This window comes from Lepidochelys kempii, chromosome 1 (assembly GCF_965140285.1).
Source record: "Lepidochelys kempii isolate rLepKem1 chromosome 1, rLepKem1.hap1, whole genome shotgun sequence".
Taxonomy (NCBI): Eukaryota; Metazoa; Chordata; order Testudines; family Cheloniidae; genus Lepidochelys; species Lepidochelys kempii.
In genome coordinates, this window is record NC_136380.1 from 343,376,794 (window position 1) to 343,396,753 (window position 19,960).

Here is a 19,960-nt window from a genome sequence, read left to right on the forward strand (position 1 = left end):
AACTGTGAATCTCTTAGTTTTTTATTGTTTTGCTTAGTGGTGGTTGTAACTATTACCCGGTACAATGACTTTGTGCTGGAATATCCTTGTTTTTTTAACATTACACCATACAATTAGGGATGCAAGTACTGATGCAGAGGTCAAGTTTAACTTTAGAATATATGTTTATTTAATTTCATTAAGAAAATAAAATACTTAAACGCAATATTAGAAATTGTTCCTGATAAATAATTGCCTTTTAACTACCAGTATTTACAAGTGTCAGAATATGAACTTTGAAAAATAATGTCTGAATCTAAGGAAATGGAAAAATGGGCCAGAATATTTCTAAATAATTTTTACAGTGTTTTTGACCCTTATATTTGGGAGCCACCACAAAAGAAACTGGTCATGAATATTCCTCTGTATTGAGGTAATGTTACTTGAATTTCACACTGGGCTTCTGCTAGGCAGGATCGGGAGGTGTAATCTGAGCCCAGCCAGCAGGGGGCAGGGCATGAGATCACACAGATATTGCTCCTGTTAGCCATTCCCAGCCACCATGGAGCCTTCTGTCTCCTGCATTGCTTCTTTCTCAGAGCAAACGAGAGAGAGTCGAACCAACCCCACCTAACTGGGCTCTGAAATTCATTCAACAGCATCATCCTTACTACTGGGGAGTGGGAGTAAACAGTGCTGAGACTCAGTGATTGCCAGGCAGATTCCTTCTCTGATGGATTAAAGACGAGGGGTGAAATCCTGACTCCACTGAAGCCAATGACAAAACTCCCAGGATCAGGATGCTCCCAATAGCCCTTCCTCCTCCTGTAGGAAGCTAATAATCTTACTGATGGAGTGAATGGCAGCAGCCATCGGAGCCTGGGAGGTAAAACTTTGTATGGAGAACTTTTTAAAGTAAAAATAATAAAAGGCCAAAATGTTCAAAAGCTTTGATAGGCATTAACAGCCATTTATGGACCTATTTTGGGGCTCAGGTGTGATTTGAGTTACATGACGGTTCTCTACACCTACCCCACACCTCCCTCCTGCTCCACTGGCCGTTGAAATGATATTTGAATAGTAAACTCTTCTCACTGTGCATCATGGATTACAATCTATGTCGTCACAAGAAACTGTTGTTTCTCATCCCCCCAAACGCTAGAACACCCTTGAAGAAGAAATTAAAAATCCAGAATAGAAAAGTTCTGTCCTATAGTTTAAAGATGTTTTACATTAATTTAGTGCTGGTTTGACAGCCACAGACTCTGAAGGAAAAAAAAATCAGCAAGCAAGTCATCCCACACTGACTCAAGGGTGTGTTGGAAGGGACTACCCCTGTGTCCTGGGAGCCCTTTCTTAGAATTCTGTCCTTGAATCGAAGGGAAGATTAGGGTGATTTTCCTGCCTCAACTGGACCTGATCCTCTGTCTGGATCTTGGTAAACCATTTCTGTCAGAGACGATTGGTGAATTAATTATGGTGTATAAGTACCTTCACAGGGAGAATATACTGGGTATGAAAGGGCTGTTGAATCTAGTGCAGAAAGGCATAGCAAAAGACAATGGCTGGAAGCTAAAGCCAGACCAATTCAAATGAGAAATAAGGCACCAGTTTTTAACAGTGAGGGTGATCAGCCACCAAGGAGCAGAACTCTGCAGCACACAAGAGGTCCACATTCTCTCCATGAAGAAAAGGAGTACTTGTGGCACCTTAGAGACTAACCAATTTATTTGAGCATAAGCTTTCGTGAGCTACAGCTCACTTCATCGGATGCATACTGTGGAAAGTGTAGAAGATCTTTTTATATACACACAAAAGTTGGGCCGGCCCAACTTGATTATCATACACATTGTAAGGAGAGTGATCACTTTAGATAAGCTATTACCAGCAGGACAGTGGGGTGGGAGGAGGTATTTTTTCATGCTTTGTGTGTATATAAAAAGATCTTCTACACTTTCCACAGTATGCATCCGATGAAGTGAGCTGTAGCTCAAGAAAGCTTATGCTCAAATAAATTGGTTAGTCTCTACGGTGCCACAAGTACTCCTTTTCTTTTTGCGAATACAGACTAACACGGCTGTTACTCTGAAACTCTCTCCATGGTACCCCAAATTCTCCCGCACCCTCTACTCAGCCAAACAGTCCCGATTCCACTGCCATGGGCCCCTCTGCATTTATGGAAGAGGGAGCACGACTGGCTTCTCAGAGCACAGTAAACAAAGACCCACTCAAGTACTTGAGAACTCTTCTCAAAAGCAGAGTTTTCAATACGTCTTCCTTATAACACTTGGCAAAAACATCCCAGAGCTTAATTATCTGCTATTAGCAGGTACCCATGGACTATTTTAGTTGTTTTGGAGCTTTGGTACTACACTAAGATAGATTAGACAAGTGGTTCTCAACCTTCGGGGGCTCAGGGCCCATTTGTAAACCTTGATGGCTTGTCATGACCCAGATCATGCCCAAGATGCCCTCCAGACTTGATTGCCCCCAGCAGGGGTTCATCAGGGAGATATCTGGGGTACCGCCACCAGCAACTGGGGAGAGGGACAGTGAGCTGAGAGATGTCTCCAAAACACACAGCTCCTCCCACTGTTGATGGGGAGCAGAGGGTAAGAGGCAGGTGGGGATTTGTGGGCCTGGAGGTGAAGTGGGGATAGTGGGGAGCCTGGGGGATGTAGTGAGGAAGCAGTTGGGGATTCTGGAGGGCCGGGGAAGGAATTGGAGGGCAGAGGGTTGTGGGGTGCAGTGGGGGGATGATATGGGGGTCAGAGGGAGGACCGGTGAACCAAGATGTCAAGGTTCCTTCCCCACTCTGAACGCTAGGGTACAGATGTGGGGACCTGCATGAAAACCTCCTAAGCTTATCTTTACCAGCTTAGGTCAAAAATTCCCCAAGGTACAAAATATTCCACCCTTTGTCCTTGGATTGGCCGCTACTACCACCAAACAAATACTGGTTACTGGGGAAGAGCTGTTTGGAAACATCTTTCCCCCCAAAATACTTCCCAAAACCTTGCACCCCTCTTCCTGGACAAGGTTTGGTAAAAAGCCTCACCAATTTGCCTAGGTGACTACAGACCCAGACCCTTGGATCTTAAGAACAATGAACAATCCTCCCAACACTTGCACCCCCCCTTTCCTGGGAAATGTTGGATAAAAAGCCTCACCAATTTGCATAGGTGACCACAGACCCAAACCCTTGGATCTGAGAACAATGAAAAAAGCATTCAGTTTTCTTACAAGAAGACTTTTAATAGAAATAGGAGTAAATAGAAGTAAAGAAATCCCCTCTGTAAAATGAGGATAGTAGATACCTTACAGAGTAATTAGATTCAAAACATAGAGAATCCCTCTAGGCAAAACCTTAAGTTACAAAAAAGATACACAGACAGAAATAGTTATTCTATTCAGCACAATTCTTTTCTCAGCCATTTAAAGAAATCATAATCTAACGCATACCTAGCTAGATTACTTACTAAAAGTTCTAAGACTCCATTCCTGTTCTATCCCTTACAAAAGCAGCATATAGACAGAGACCCTTTGTTTCTCTCCCTCCTCCCAGCTTTTGAAAGTATCTTGTCTCCTCATTGGTCATTTTGGTCAGGTGCCAGCGAGGTTACCTTTAGCTTCCTAACCCTTTGCAGGTGAGAGGAGTTTTCCTCTGACCAGGAGGGATTTTAAAGGGGTTTACCCTTCCCTTTATATTTATGACACCCCCCCAAAATCTCAGCTAGGGTGAAACACTGGCTGGGATTTCTTCCTGGAGCTCTAGGAAAAACAGAGTTAATAAGACACATGCATCTCTAAATATACTACCAAGTACATAAAGACTAACAATATTTTCCACATCTCAAGGACAATTTTAACCAGTTGATTCTAGGAAAATTTCACGGGAGAGTGCATCAGCCACTTTGTTAGGAGCTCCTGAGATGTGTTGGATGTCGAAATTAAAATCTTGGAGAGCTAAACTCCACCGAAGAAGTTTTTTGTTAGTTTCTTTGATGGTGTGAAGCCACTTCAGTGCAGCATGGTCGGTTTGCAGGTGGAAACGCCGTCCCCAAACATAGGGGCATAGCTTTTCCAGAGCGTAGACAATGGCGTAACATTCTTTTTCACCAACTGACCAGTTGCTTTCCCTCTCAGACAGTTTTTTGCTGAGAAACACTACAGGGTGGAATTCTTGATCAGGTCCTTTCCCGCATTAAAACTGCTCCCACACCACGCTCGGACGCATCTCTGGTTACTAGGAACGGTTTGTCAAAGTCTGGGGCCCTTAGTACAGGGTCAGACATGAGTGTCGCTTTAAGCTTGTTAAAGGCCTTCTGACATTTTTCGGTCCACTGAACAGCATTTGGCTGTTTCTTTTTGGTTAGGTCTGTCAGTGGGGCGGTGATTTGGCTGTATTGCGGTACAAATCGTCTGTAATAACTGGCCAAGCCTAAGAAGGATTGAACCTGTTTCTTTGACTTTGGGACAGGCCACTTTTGGATAGCATCCACTTTGGCCTGTAGGGGGCTGATAGTTCCTTGACCCACCTGGTGTCCAAGGTAAGTCACTCTGTTTAGGCCTATTTGACACTTCTTAGCCTTAACAGTTAGTCCTGCCTCCCTTATGCGCTCAAGGACTTTTTGTAGATGTTCCAGGTGGTCTGCCCAGGAATCCGAAAATATGGCCACATCATCAAGGTAGGCGACTGCATATTCTCCTAATCCCGCTAGGAGACCATCTACAAGTCTTTGGAAGGTGGCGGGTGCATTTCGCAGCCCGAAAGGGAGTACATTAAATTCATACAGCCCGAGATGTGTGATGAAGGCTGACCTTTCCTTGGCAGATTCATCTAGCGGTACCTGCCAGTACCCCTTGGTTAAGTCCAAGGTAGAGATGAACTGGGCCCGTCCCAGTTTCTCTAATAGTTCATCTGTGCGTGGCATTGGATAGTTGTCTGGGCGAGTTACAGCATTTAGCTTACGGTAGTCCACACAAAAACGTATTTCCCCATCTGGTTTGGGAACTAAAACCACTGGAGATGCCCATGCACTTCCAGAGGGGCGGATTACACCCATCTGTAACATATCCTGGATCTTCCATTCTATAGCAGTTTTAGCTTGAGGAGACACCCAGTAAGGTTGGACTCTAATTGGGTGAGCATAACCTGTGTCAATGGAGTGGTATGCCCGTTCAGTCAGTCCTGGGGTGGCTGAGAACGTTGGCGCGTAGCTAGTGCACAGCTCCTTGATCTGCTGTCGTTGCATACACCCAAGGGTCATGGAGAGGTTCACCTCTTCCCACCACCAGCACTTTTCCCTTCATAGTAGACACCTTCAGGCCACTCAGCGTCGTCTCCTCCCTGGGCTGTAAACTGACAAACCTTTAATTCTCTGGAATAAAAGGGCTTTAGAGAATTAATATGGTACACCTTAGGCTTTCGGTTGGAGGTGGGGAATGCTATGAGATAATTAACAGCTCCCAGGCGCTCCTGGACCGTGAATGGCCCTTCCCACGATGCTTCCATTTTATGGGCCTGGAGCGCCTTTAAGACCATGACCTGCTCTCCTACTTTGAAGGAACGCTCTCTGGCATGTTTATCATACCAGGCTTTTTGCTCTTTTTGAGCATCCGGTAAGTTTTCTCTAGCAAGGGCTAAAGAGGTTCGGAGGGTGTTTTGTAGGTTGGTTACACAGTCCAGAATGTTAGTTCCTGGAGAAGGTGTAAATCCCTCCCATTGCTGCTTCACCAACTGTAATGGCCCCTTAACCTCACGGCCATATACAAGTTCAAATGGGGAAAACCCTAAACTGGGATGTGGTACAGCTCTGTAGGCAAAGAGCAACTGCTGCAACACTAGGTCCCAATCATTGGAGTGCTCATTTACGAATTTACGTATCATGGCCCCCAACGTTCCATTAAACTTCTCCACCATGCCATTTGTTTGACGGTGGTAAGGAGTGGCAACCAAGTGATTTACCCCATGAGCTTCCCAAAGGTTTTCCATAGTTCCTGCCAGGAAATTAGTCCCTGCATCTGTGAGGATGTCAGAGGGCCAACCTACCCTGGCAAAAATGTCTGCTAGTGCCTGGCACACACTTTTAGCCCTGGTGTTACTTAGAGCTACTGCTTCCGGTCATCGGGTGGCAAAATCCATGAAAGTCAGTATGTACTGCTTTCCTCTTGGTGTCTTTTTCCGAAAAGGACCCAGAATATCCACAGCTACTCGCTGAAATGGAACTTCAATGATGGGGAGTGGCTGGAGAGGGGCTTTGACCTGGTCTTGGGGTTTCCCCACTCTTTGGCATACCTCACAAGACCAGACATAGGTAGAAACATCCTTGCCCATTCCCTCCCAGTGGAATGACCCCCCCAAACGGTATTTGGTCCTGTTCACCCCAGCATGGCCACTAGGGTGATCATGGGCTAAGCTCAAGAGCTTGGCCCGGTATTTAGTTGGAACTGCCAACTGTCTCTGAGGATGCCAGTCTTTCTGGTGTCCACCAGAAAGAGTTTTCTTGTATAAAAGTCCTCTTTCTACAACAAACCTGGATCGATTAGAAGAGCTGAGAGGCGGTGGGTTGCTCCGTGCCGCCGTCCAAGCTCTCTGGAGGCTTTCATCTGCTTCCTGTTCGGTCTGGAACTGTTCCCTTGATGCTGGAGACATCAGTTCCTCATTGGATTGTGGACCTATGCTTGGTCCCTCTGGGAGTGATGTAGGGGATGGGGCTGTTTCCGTTGACTGTGAACTGCTTTCTGCTGGAGCACTATGTTGGGATTCAGGCTCCGGCTGAGCCTCTTGTGTAGGGTTATCGGCTGCTGCCGGTTCAGGTTCGGTGGGGCCCTCTGGTGTTGAGGTTGCAAGTACTGGATTCAGTGCTGGCAATGGGTCTGGTGTTGGTTGTTCGGCTGGTTCCGGTTCTGGGATTGGTTCCGTCTGGGTCTCTGGGACTGGATCCACTACTGCTGTTGCAGACATTGGCCTGGGGTCAGGGTCCATCACCTCTGACCGGGTCCTGATAGAAGTTTCCGGAACAGAGCTAGGCCTTACGGCTTGTTTAGCCTGGCTACGGGTGACTATTCCCACCCTCTTGGCCTGCTTCACATGATTGGCCAAGTCTTCCCCCAACAGCATGGGGATGGGACAATCATCATAGACCGCAAAAGTCCACGTTCCTGACCAGCCCTGGTACTGGACAGGCAACTTGGCTGTAGGCAAATTGAAAGAGTTGGACTTGAAGGGTTGAATCATCACTTGGATCTCTGGGTTGATTAAATTGGGGTCCACTAAGGAAGCATGGATAGCTGATACTTGTGCTCCGGTGTCCCTCCACGCGGTGACCTTCTTCCCGCCCACACTCACAGTTTCCCTCCGCTCCAAGGGTATCTGGGGGTTATCTGGGCCTGTGGACCTCTGGTATGATCCCGGTGCAATGAACCTTAATCTGTTGGGGTTCTTGGGGCAGTTGGCCTTTACATGCCCCAGCTCGTTACATTTAAAACATCGTCCAGCTGACAGGTCACTGGGGCGAGGTGGGTTGCTGAAGAACGGGGTGGTGGGACGATAAGGGGTCTGGAGGGTTCTTTGGGAGGTATGTGGGGCTTTGGGCGGCCCCCGGTGATAGGGTGTGGTCTGGGGTTGTCCCTTCTGGTCTCCGCTCCCACTGCAACCAGTTTTCTTCTTCTCGGCCACCTCCACCCATCTGGCTCCAATCTCTCCTGCCTCGATTACAGTTTTGGGCTTCCCATCTAGGATGTATCTTTCTATTTCCTCAGGAACACCCTCTAAGAATTGTTCCATTTGCATTAGGAAGGGCAAATTTACTGGAGATTCAACACTTGCTCCTGATATCCAGGCATCCCAATGTTTCACAATGTGGTAGGCATGTCGGGTAAATGACACGTCTGGTTTCCACCTTAGGGCTCTGAACCTCCGACGAGAATGCTCGGGTGTTATCTCCATTCTGACTCTCGCCTTGGATTTAAACAGTTCATACTTGTTCATGTGTTCTTTAGGCATTTCAGCTGCCACCTCAGCTAAGGGTCCACTGAGCTGCGGCCTCAGCTCTACCATGTATTGATGTTGTACCCAAGGCAGGCCCTTTCGAAGTTTTCTAGGAAGGCCTCAGTATCATCGCCTGCCTTGTAGGTGGGGAACTTTCTGGGATGGGGAGTGGTACCTGGAGAAGGATTGCTAGGGTTTGTTGGTATATTCTGCTGAGCCTTTATCTTCTCCATCTCCTCCACATGCTTCCTCTCTTTTTCCTTCTCTTCCAGTTCTTTGGCCATTGCCTCCATTTCTTTGGCCCTTGCCTCCATAGCTCTCCTGTGAGCAGCCGCTTGGTGTTGTTCTGCCTCTTTCGCTGCCTCCCTTTCTTTGTCCTTCTCCTCCTTCTTCAGCTGCATGAGTTCTATCTGTCTTTCATGTTCCCTTTGTTTTTCCTCAGCCTGAAATCTGGCTAATTCCAGCTTTTGTCGAGCCGTGGATTTTGTCATTCTAACCTCTCTGTTTTTAACTAACTTTACACCCGAGGTTTAGAAATAAACAAACAAAACTTGGCTGTAAAATTTTGCTGTGCTGGAATAGAATACCTATTCTCTGATAGTGATTGTCAGCCTACAGAAAAAGACAATTCCCTTGTCTCTGCTCTGGCCCCAAATCAAAGCAAAAAACCTCCAACAACTTGGAAACCTGCTTACCAGCAGCCTAAAGGGGAAAAAATATCCTTTTCAAACTTGTGCTCCTTGTAAAAAATCAAAATCTTAAAAAAAAAAACCCTGCCACTTTTGTCTCCAGGCAAATGGGTAGAACACCCCCCCCCCCCCCCGTTTACTTTTAGGGGGAAAAAAAAACTCTGGGTTGGAAGACTGTGAATTTCCCTGCAGGAGTTAAGTACCCTGCCTCCAGGCAAAGAAAACCTGCAATTCACAAAGATAATCCCCTTTTGTCTCTGCTTGGCTACAAAGCAGAGAAAAAACAAGCTGCTTTCAGTTTCAGCTGCTTTCTGGACTTCCTTTCCAAAGGAAAAAAAATTTCCTTTTTAAAATCTGTATTTCTAGTTCAAAAAAATCTCAGCTGGATTTCAAAATGATTTCAGGTTAATCCCACCACTCTGCCACCATGTCAAGGTTCCTTCCCCACTCTGAACGCTAAGGTACAGATGTGGGGACCTGCATGAAAACCTCCTAAGCTTATCTTTACCAGCTTAGGTCAAAAATTCCCCAAGGTACAAAATATTCCACCCTTTGTCCTTGGATTGGCCGCTACTACCACCAAACAAATACTGGTTACTGGGGAAGAGCTGTTTGGAAACATCTTTCCCCCCAAAATACTTCCCAAAACCTTGTACCCCTCTTCCTGGACAAGGTTTGGTAAAAAGCCTCACCAATTTGCCTAGGTGACTACAGACCCAGACCCTTGGATCTTAAGATCAATGAACAATCCTCCCAACACTTGCACCCCCCCTTTCCTGGGAAATGTTGGATAAAAAGCCTCACCAATTTGCATAGGTGACCACAGACCCAAACCCTTGGATCTGAGAACAATGAAAAGCATTCAGTTTTCTTACAAGAAGACTTTTAATAGAAATAGGAGTAAATAGAAGTAAAGAAATCTCCTCTGTAAAATCAGGATGGTAGATACCTTACAGGGTAATTAGATTCAAAACATAGAGAATCCCTCTAGGCAAAACCTTAAGTTACAAAAAAGATACACAGACAGAAATAGTTATTCTATTCAGCACAATTCTTTTCTCAGCCATTTAAAGAAATCATAATCTAACACATACCTAGCTAGATTACTTACTAAAAGTTCTAAGACTCCATTCCTGTTCTATCCCTTACAAAAGCAGCATATAGACAGACAGAGACCCTTTGTTTCTCTCCCTCCTCCCAGCTTTTGAAAGTATCTTGTCTCCTCATTGGTCATTTTGGTCAGGTGCCAGCGAGGTTACCTTTAGCTTCTTAACCCTTTACAGGTGAGAGGAGTTTTCCTCTGGCCAGGAGGGATTTTAAAGGGGTTTACCCTTCCCTTTATATTTATGACACAAGAGTTCCCCCAAAAACACATAAGTCCCCTGCATGGCCAATGTCGGGAGGAAGGTAAAGGAGTGGGGAAGATTTGGAGTCCTGGGGCAAAGTGGAGGGTCTGGAGGAAGGAGTAGGGGACTGAGAATGCAGTGGAGATTATCTGGAGGCCAGGATAGCTAGTATGACAGCAGGGTATTTGCCTGGTTGTAGGGCAGAAGGTACATCGGGAGTCTGGTACTCGCTAGAGAACATGACACCAACTGCTCCTGTCCCCCCATGGTTGGCTGGAGTTGGCTCCCCGCTCTGGGGTTGCACTGCTCAAGTTTGTCCCAAACCCTAATGTGGAGCTAGCTGAGCCAAATTTTTGTGAGTGGCATTGCAACCTGGCACATGGGATCACAATGCAATTTATTCAATTTGGCATCATGATGGGTGGGGGACTGAGCCAAACCGAAGCAGTGGTGCAACCCCATACCCCAGATCACAATGCCCTGAGCGGGGAGCTGAGGCCAGAGAGCCCTGCAACCCTTTGGCAAATTTGACGGTTTTGGGTTGCGACCCACAGTTGGTAGAACCTGATCAAATGAAGCTATCTAGTGGGTTAGGGCCCCATCCTAAGAGGCAGCTGCACCAGCCACTCAGTGGAAAGTGGAGAGACCATTAAAGGGAGCCCCCGCTGATCTGGAACAGATATTCTGGGTGTCATTTTCCATCCAGTCTGGGTTTTATCATCATTTCCTGTACCCTGAAAATGTAGTTCTCTAAAGGAGAGCACCGTGTTATTGGCACCTTGGACTGGATTTTCCCATGGTCGCTTTCTATCTGGGCTGGGATTTCATTTCCCTTGGTCACGGGGGGTAAGCCCTTTAACACTCCACCTCCACCCTCATTTTTAATTATTTTCCTTGTTTATAATTCCATTACCTTATGCGAAGCTTGTGATTTATATCAGGGTGACTGAGAGCAGGATCAGGCCCCACATCATTAGTTTACTTCTGCAGTGATTCTTTCAGCTTCCAAACCAACTATGAGATGGCAGAACCTAGGAACAATGCACAGGACGGGGGGAGGTAATCAAACATGCGATCCCCCATTTGTAGTAATGGAAATAATCTAGTGCCCTAACCATATGGCCATCGTTCCTCCCTGGCTGTCTAAAATCAAAGTTATTCAAAGCCCTCGAGTCATTTACTATTACCCTAATGGACCTTTTCTCTCTTTGCAGGGAAGTGCCCCGCCCCACACTACATTGAGTTTGCTGAGATTATCATTGACAGGGTCATGCTGGGCAGCAAGGGGAGATACAAGTGTGAAGATGGCTATAAAAGGACAATCGGGGAGAGTAATTTAATTGTCTGTATTAATGATACTGGGCTCATTCACTGGACCACAAAAACTTCTGTATGCACACGTAAGTAATTATCATCCTTCCTGCTAGGTCTAACCACATCTCCTATATGCACAGGCAATTTTCAATTGATTTAGCTTTTGTAGTGGCCACACAACACTGTGCTAATGAATTATGTTTTGTATTGTTACTTCTCCCAGGCAAACCCACCACCCAGATATTGACTCCCACTGACAATACAAAACTTAATATACATAGAAGTGTGTACAATGAAATTTAAAAAAGGGTTCTTTTTATTATTTCTATTTAATAAACATTTCCTGCAGAGCTGGAAACACCACAGGGTTGAGCTAGTGCATAAGAAAAGGAAAGTAAAACAGACTCTAACCAGAAAGTGAAACTGACCAATTTAGAGTCATACTGCAAGCTGAAAGAAAAGGAGGACTTGTGGCACCTTAGAGACTAACAAATTTATTTGAGCATAAGCTTTCGAGAGCTACAGCTCACTTCATCGGATGCATTCAGTGGAAAATACAGTGGGGAGATTTGTTACTCTCTAAGGTGCCACAAGTCCTCCTTTTCTTTTTGCGGATACAGACTAACATGGTTGCTACTCTGAAACCTACAAGTTGAGTGAATAGAAGGAGTGGAACCACACAGCTTACACAGTGAAAGACATATGGTACCTGTCAGAGGACAAAGTTTCTGTCAGGAACAAAACAGAGATGGGCCCAGACCAAAACCGCAGCTCTGAACTTTGGGAAAATTTGGATCTGAATATGAATCCAAACTGCTCTTTATTTATCTGGGTGTTTATACAATGTTAACCATCCTAATTCCAGAGTGGCTCTGGTTCTCAGTCCCAGTTCTAGAATCAACATGCAGCATATCAGGGAAAATTTCCTTATGGTGGGAATCTATTAATTTATTATTTGCTGATGGCTGACAGCAAACTCAGTCCTGAAAGGATCACAGAGAAAGATGTGGTTCCTGCCCCAAGAAGCTACTACGTCTAAAACCATACAAATCAAACGCAAACCTCACTAGCTGCCCAATACAGCTGGACCAGTGGGAGGAGGACTTGCTATTTCCTTATACCTTTCTCACACTGCTGCTGCTCTGGTTTAGTCTCTTCTGGCCACAGTAGAGCCTTCATGCCTCCTGACCTACTTAGCAGAGGTTTGGATGTTAATTTTGCTGGTTCCATGGGACCAGGGTCAGTGAGGCCACAATGGGTTTTCCTTGTCATGACTCCCTCCAACACCCTGCCCCCATCACCGACTCATTCTTCTTCAACAAAGAGCAAACTCCCTCTTACCTGATGCAATCTATTTCAATCTGCTCTGGTGGAGGAAACGTGTATCTGTCTCTGTGTCCCCTGGGGCACACCCATGGTTCCAGTCTTCTTTGCTAGGAGCCCTGTGCTTCAGAAACGTGTTGGATGCTCCATTGTGGTCTGTGGTTGTTGTTGTGTACACTCATAGACATCAGTAAGAATGGACAGTGGAGGCCATCACATGTGCTGACCCACATGCTGCTCTTCTGGAGTATGGGGGCACCTCCATTGATTTAAACTGAGATACACCAGGGCTGAATTTGTCCTGTTTTGTTGTACTTTAGAAGGGAAATGGATTTAGGGATGTCATCTCTGGAAAGGTAAATCACAGGCTTGTATAGCAAAGCCACCTGGGTGCCACATGCTTTTTCTTTATATCTAATCCTGTTATGCACAATTAACCAATACAGGAACACACCAAGTAAGGAAACAATTATGTTTACCTTCAAACTAAGAATGGGGAATATTTAGGTTAAATATAAGGAAAGTTTCCTGGGATTGAAATATGGTGTACTAGGCTGTGGAACAGTCTCTCTATGTAGATAGTGGAAACCCTGCCACTTGCGACTTTTTAAACTAGACCCCACCAGAACATAGGAATTGCCAGATTGGATCAGACCAATGGTCTATCTAGTCCAGTAAACTGAGAGGGGCCAGACCCAGATGCTTCAGAGGAAGGTCTAAGAAGGCATATATGGAATACTCTGAATTATGTGGAAGCAGATTATGCGCTGTAAGGAACAACCCTGTACTGGCAGGGGTTGGCCTACGCAATCAAATGGGGCTTTTCCATTTATGATTCTATAGAATATCAGCTTCTCTTACAGAAAAAAACACTAAGCTTAATCTTCTCCATAGGGGTCTCCATGGCTACTTCACAGCAGTCAGAAAGAAAACCACAGAGCAGTGCACCTGAGAATCCAGTCACCATAGTGCCATCTGACACAGCAGGTACCACTCATTAATTACTGTAACATATTTCTCCTATTGACTTCCATGGGAGAAGAAAAAGTCCAATGTTGAGTATTTTCAAAATCCCACCCTTTAATGTTTTCTATTAGATTTTGTCATCTTTGATTCAGACAGAGCGGTTATAAATCCCACTTGCTAGGAGCAGTTGTTACTGTGTGATCAAATGGCAGTATTTTTCATATTGCCCCAAAAAATTGGGAGAGGCTGGTTTTCTCCAGGTAGGCCCATGTTGTGCCTTTGCAAATCTCGCTGATGTGATAATAGCCACAATGGGATAAAAATAGCACCTAGCTAACTGTCTGCCTCCTTTGGATTTCATAGGTTATTGTGGGATACCCAGCCCTGTGGAACATGCCACACCTACGATGACACATTATGCCGTAGGTCAGGAACTGCATTACAAGTGTCTGAGAGGTTATGATGCTCGACCCCCAACCTCTGATATCAGCACGTGTAAGGAAGAGAGTGGGAAAATCTTCTGGACAAGGCTAAGTCTGCTGTGCACTAATGACAGCAGGAGTGGAGAAGAGATGACACAACCAATTCCAATAACAGGTAGGATGGGGTGCTCTGGCACTGACTAGTCCTTGATGAATGAGGTGTTAGATCCAGCTCAGATTCATTCCCCTTTGTGCAGGTACCAGCCATCTCCAGCTGGCTGTGCCTCAGTGCCTCAGGTGTAGGGAAATATGGGGACTCCTCAGAGCTTCTGACTGGGATGTGGAAACCACCCCTGGGAAAGGGAAGAGGAAATGCCATGCTGCAGTGTAGTGTTGGGTTTCTTTCACCTTATGCACATGGCTACCAGCAAAAGTAAAGATCAGTTTGGGGCTAGGTTGTGCCTGACCCTTGTGCAGACCCAGTTTCTCCAGACACGCGACTGCCAGACAAGGGAAAAAGTCTCCTTATCATAGATGAGGTCTCCAAACCCGCAATCCAGCAGCATTAACTGCTACTACTCAGAGCAAATCCACCATCCCACAACACACTGACACTAGGTCACGCACGTGAAAGCTTCAGAAAATGATGTCTCATCTGAGCCCCTCTTGTAGCACTGGGGGTTTAGGGACTTCAGTGGGCTGTAGGCAGATCTATATACGGTCTTTATACAGTCCCCCTTACCATAGTATCCGAGCACCTCACAGTCTGTCATGTATTTATTCCCACAACACCCCTATGAAGCAGGGCAGTACTATGGCCTCTATTTTACAAATGGGGAACTGAGGCACACAGAGGTTAAGGCCCAGATCTATAATTGATTTCTGTGGAAATTAGGAGTCTAAGTACCGTTATGAATCTAGGCCTAAGTCATTTGCCTCATGTCACATAAGAAGCCTGTAGCAGAACAGGGAATTGAATCTTGGTTTCCTAATGTCTAAGTCGGAGGCCTAATGGCTGGACCATCCTTCCTCTCCAAGCTGACATGGAATAATACTGAGCCTCTTGGTGAGATCGATCTCAGTTCACTGGATGCTGCAGTTTACGTCGCATCCATGTATAACAGGCAGTAGACTGGGCACACTCTCAGGCTGGAAGTGTTGATTGGTTGTTTAAAAAGCAAACATGGCAATTATAACATCTCTGTGTGATGAAAGTGAGCTCTCAGATGCAAGTGCCCACCTCAGCACGACTCTGATTTGCATGAATGACCAACCCTCATTGGAAGCAATACATCAATAATTAAACAACAGGAATTTCTCTCTTTTTAGATACATCAGAACCATCCCATGTCCCACCAGTGATGCTTCATGTCTGCACAGGTACACCAGGTTCAGCTCATCCATGGATGATATTTCTCCCTGCTTTAGGACAGTCACTTTTCCCCTTTAAATTTGTGACTCCCCTTAAGGGACCCGGCACACTAAACAACAGGAATTTCTCTCTTTTTAGCTACATCAGAGCTGTCCCATGTCCCATCGGTGATGTTGCCTGTCACAGGTACACCAGGCTCAGCTCATTCATTGGTGGTATTTCTCCCTCCTTTAGGACAGTCACTTTCCCCCTTTAAATTTTTGACTTCCCTTAAGGGACCCAGCACAATCAGAACTAAGGAACATTTTGCACCACACAATAATCACCTACTATTCTGTGACAGATGTAAACCCCAAAGAAGGACATACATTGTTCAGGGTGGTAAAAGGGGGCATAAGCATTTAAGTCACTTCGGGTGGAAACTTTAGCACCTAAAGGAGTTAGGTGCCCGAGTCCCATTGAAAATCAATTTGCTGAGAACTGACAGTGAACTTGGCTCTATAAGGATCACAGAGAAAGGTGCAGCTCTCACCCATGAAGCCAGTACCCCTAAAACTATACAAATCAAACCGAAACTGTGTCAGCCAAGCAACTAGATTGTAAGGTGTTTGGGACAGGAACTGTCTCTCACTATGTGTATGTATGGGTTCTGGTCTTAACTGGGACCTCTGGGTGCTACTATGGGTACTACCCACGACAAGTAATAAGTGGGAGTGATGGAATGAAATTAAATGAACAGAGTAAATAGCATCACAAATATTTCCCATGATAGAGGCATTTGTATCCCAAGGCTATTTTACAATGGCTTCGCCATAACTGCAGTGGTGAATGCTCTTAATATGGATCTCTCTGGCCCTTCTGTCGGAGCTCTGCAGGAGGGCTGAGTAAACAGCGCTGTCGTGGTGCTGGGATACAGCTAGCTCTCTCTTTCTCTATAGTGCAAGGAGGCGAGTTCCTATCCCTTTCCTGACATCTATTTCTCTAAATTAACTTTGGGGAAACTGCTATTTTCTTTCGAACCATGCTAATCACTCTGCAGTGTTTCAGACAATATCATCTGCTAACAGATTTGATTTTTTGTGTCTCCTCAAAAGTTGCTGTCTCTACTGTCTTCCCAATCATTTTCATCCTTTTGGGGTGGATCATCGTACTGAAACTATGGTAAGTAGCCTGGCATAGAAGGAATGAGATAATTGAATCTAAACAATCCCTAGCATGCATGGAGTTATTAGCCACATCACTCCATACGCAGCATAGGCAGGATTCATTGATGTATTCTTTTTATTACATAAATGATTAACTATATTAAATAAAGGCACAATGAAAAAAATCAGGATTAACATTTCTAAGCTTGAAATGGGCACATAAAACTGCTTACTCTGTGACTCTTGGAAATGAGTCTGTGAGGCAGAGGTGTCAATAGGGGAATAAGTTGTCTAATAATGAGTGGACAACATTGCTAAGAGGTAAATGAGGTCTGATTGGTGCAAATACATTGGATTTAAGATGGATTTCACAACATTGATATAACAGGCATCACAGAAACTTGGTGGAATGATGACAATCAATAGGACACTATTATACCAGGACACAAAATATATAGGAGTGACAGGATAGGTCATGCTGGTGTGGGAGTGGCACTATCAGGTGCTGGATCTAGGGGTGCTGGGGATGTGGCAGCACCCCCTGGCTTGACGTGGTTTCCATCATATACAGGGTTTACAGTTCGATTCAATGGCTCTCAGCACCCCCACTGTACACATTGTTCCAGCATTCCTGGGCTCTATGTATGAAAGAACGTATAGAGTCAAATATAGTAAAAATCTTAAATGAATCAAACTGTACCATAGAATCTCTATGGATAGAAATTCCATGCTTGAATAATAAGAGTATAGCAATAGGAGTATATTACCGACCTGCTGACCAAGATGTTGATGGTAACTGTGAAATGCCCAGGGAGATTAGAAAAACTATAAAAACATAAACTCAATACTGGGTTTCAGCTATCACCATATTGACTGGGTACATGTCACCTCAGGACAAGATACAGCAATAAAGTTTTAGACACCATTAATGACTGCTTCTTAGAGCAGCTATTCCTGGAACCCACAGGGGAGAGGCAATTCTTGATTTAGTCCTAAGTGGATCACAGCTCCAAGTGGTAAATATAGCTGAACCGCTTGGTAATAGCAACCAGAGTATAATTAAATTGGGGCAAATACTAAAGAAGCCCACCACAGCAGGCCTGGCCTTCAGAAATGGGAACTACACAAAAATGATGTAGCTAGTTAAATGGAAATTAAAAGGACAAGTCACAAGAGTGAAATGACTTGCAAGCTGCATGAAAACTTTTTAAAAACACCATAATAGAGGCTGAAATTAAATGCACAGCCCAAATTAAATGCATTCCCCAAATTAAAAAGAACAGTAAGAATACCAAAAAAATGCCACCCTGGCTAAACAACAGAGTAAAAGAAGCGGTTAGAGGCAAAAAGGCCTCCTTTAAGGTTTGAAAGTCAAATACTACTGAGGAAAATAGAAAGGAGCATAAACTCTGGCAAGTCAAGTATAAAAGTATAATTAGACAGGCAAAAAAAGAATTTGAAGAGGAACTAGCAAAAGATACAGAAACTAACAGCAAAAAAAAATTTTTAAGTGCATCAGAAACAGGAAGCCTGCCAAACAACTGGTGGGGCCACTGGACAATCGAGGTGCTAAAGGGGCACTCAAAGAAGGCAATGCCATTGTGGAGAAGCTGAATGAATGTTACATATGTTTTCACTGCAGAGGCTGTGAGGGAGATTCCCACACCTGAGCCATTCTTTTTAGGTGACAAATCTGAGGAACTGTCCCAGATTCAGGTGTCAATAGAGGAGGTTTCAGAACAAATTGATAAATTAAACAGTAATAAGTCATCAGTAAGGCTGCGAGTTTGTCACAGAGGTCACAGAAGTCATGGATTCCGTGACTTCCTGTGACCTCCATGACTTCTGCAGTGGCCGGTGCACCTGGCTCGGGGGCCACCTGAGCAGTTCAGGGAACCCCGGGCCAGTCGTACCGGCCACTGCTGGGGCAGTCTTGGATGACGATGCTTATAAGATGATGGAATCAGTTGTTGTCAGTCGTGTTTCTTATCATCTGTATTTGGCGAGCAGGCTGTGCTCTTTCCTTTCCGAGGCAGGATCTCAGCAGTTCTCGGTGCCTTTTTCATCATTATTGCCTTGTGCCTAACATAGGGCGAGCACCATCAAACCATTCAGAAACAGCAGCCGGGCCTGTTTACTAAGCAGGCTCTTACACGGAAGGAACTTTGCCCCAGGGCTGCGTGGCCACTTCTGATCAATTTCCAGTTTAAAGCTTAAAATATTTGTTTCGATTTTTAAAATCATAATTGCATATTTTAAATGAACGTTGCACCTGAGCTCCAAGGTTTTGTTTGCAAACAGATGGCTTCAATATCCACTCCCTTCTATCCTCTACCAAGGAGCTTTCAGGGAGGTGCTGGATTCTAACCAAGGGCTGTTATTTTACTGTATTGCTACAGGAGACGGAGGAGTTTTACAGAAGAAGTAAAGACTGAAAAGACAAAGTCCATTCTAATAACAGCAGCAAGAGTGGAAATGGAAAGTGAGGTGGAAGCTCACAGACTAAAATCCAATATGTGAAGGAAGTAGCAGATGTTTCACCTTAACACTCAAGCTGGATTGCAGTGGGACAGACTGGTTCCTGCCTAGAGCCAAGCTATCTGAGCTCTCAGTGCTCGGAAAAGATCTATAGCATACGGAATATGGGCTGTATTGTTATTAACAGACAAAGAACTTCTTTCACATTCATTTCAAGTTGCTGCTATGTATGTATCTTGAAGAACATTAGCGGTAAAAACCTAAACAATTAAAAGTATGGAAATCACCAGTTAAGGGCAAGTAAATACATATTCAAATATATTAATAGTTTATATAATCTCTTTTTAAAAAGGAACATGTGTAAAATGTCACATTGGATATTCCAGAAATAGCCTTCAATCTGCCCCTCTATCCCTGCCCAACCTGACACTGCTTACCAGAAATTCTCTTCATCTTCCTCTCTTATATCATGTGTATTTCCAATATGGGCTATAAACTCTCACAAACTATGAGCCAGCACATGTGGTCCACAGGCCTAACCAGACAATATGGCCATTATTAGACAGAGACACCAATAGAGTCATAGAATATCAGGGTTGGAAGGGACCTCAGGAGGTCATCTAGTCCAACCCCCTGCTCAAAGCAGGACCAATCCACAATTTTTGCCCTGATCCCTAAATGGCCCCCTCAAGGATTGAACTCACAACCCCCTCCCTCACCATGTCACTTACTTCTCCTGTACAAGCCACATATCTGACTCTCCCCATCCCACCTCTTAACTGCTACAGTCAAGAGATTGCAGCTTATCTTATTTTCCACGCATTGCCCAGAAATGACACCTTTCTCACACACTCCCTGTTCTACTTTGTGGGAGGAAAACCCCGTACACCCCCAATCACTCTTTTCATGTGAGCTGAAAAGCTCATCATACCC

At 44.9% G+C, this 19,960-nt stretch overlaps 1 protein-coding gene across 1 annotated transcript in view; it reads left to right on the plus strand.

Moving 5' to 3' along the window:
• Nucleotides 1-19,069, plus strand: part of IL2RA (interleukin 2 receptor subunit alpha) — a 33,930-nt gene extending 14,861 nt beyond the window's left edge. Inside the window, exons 2-8 of the mRNA XM_073331977.1 lie at nt 11,222-11,407; nt 13,539-13,631; nt 13,974-14,207; nt 15,362-15,412; nt 15,543-15,590; nt 16,499-16,565; nt 18,949-19,069. Of these exons, the coding sequence (XP_073188078.1) occupies nt 11,222-11,407; nt 13,539-13,631; nt 13,974-14,207; nt 15,362-15,412; nt 15,543-15,590; nt 16,499-16,565; nt 18,949-19,069 (800 nt within the window). The remainder of the gene's footprint in view (nt 1-11,221; nt 11,408-13,538; nt 13,632-13,973; nt 14,208-15,361; nt 15,413-15,542; nt 15,591-16,498; nt 16,566-18,948) is intronic.
• Nucleotides 19,070-19,960: the final 891 nt, after the last annotated feature.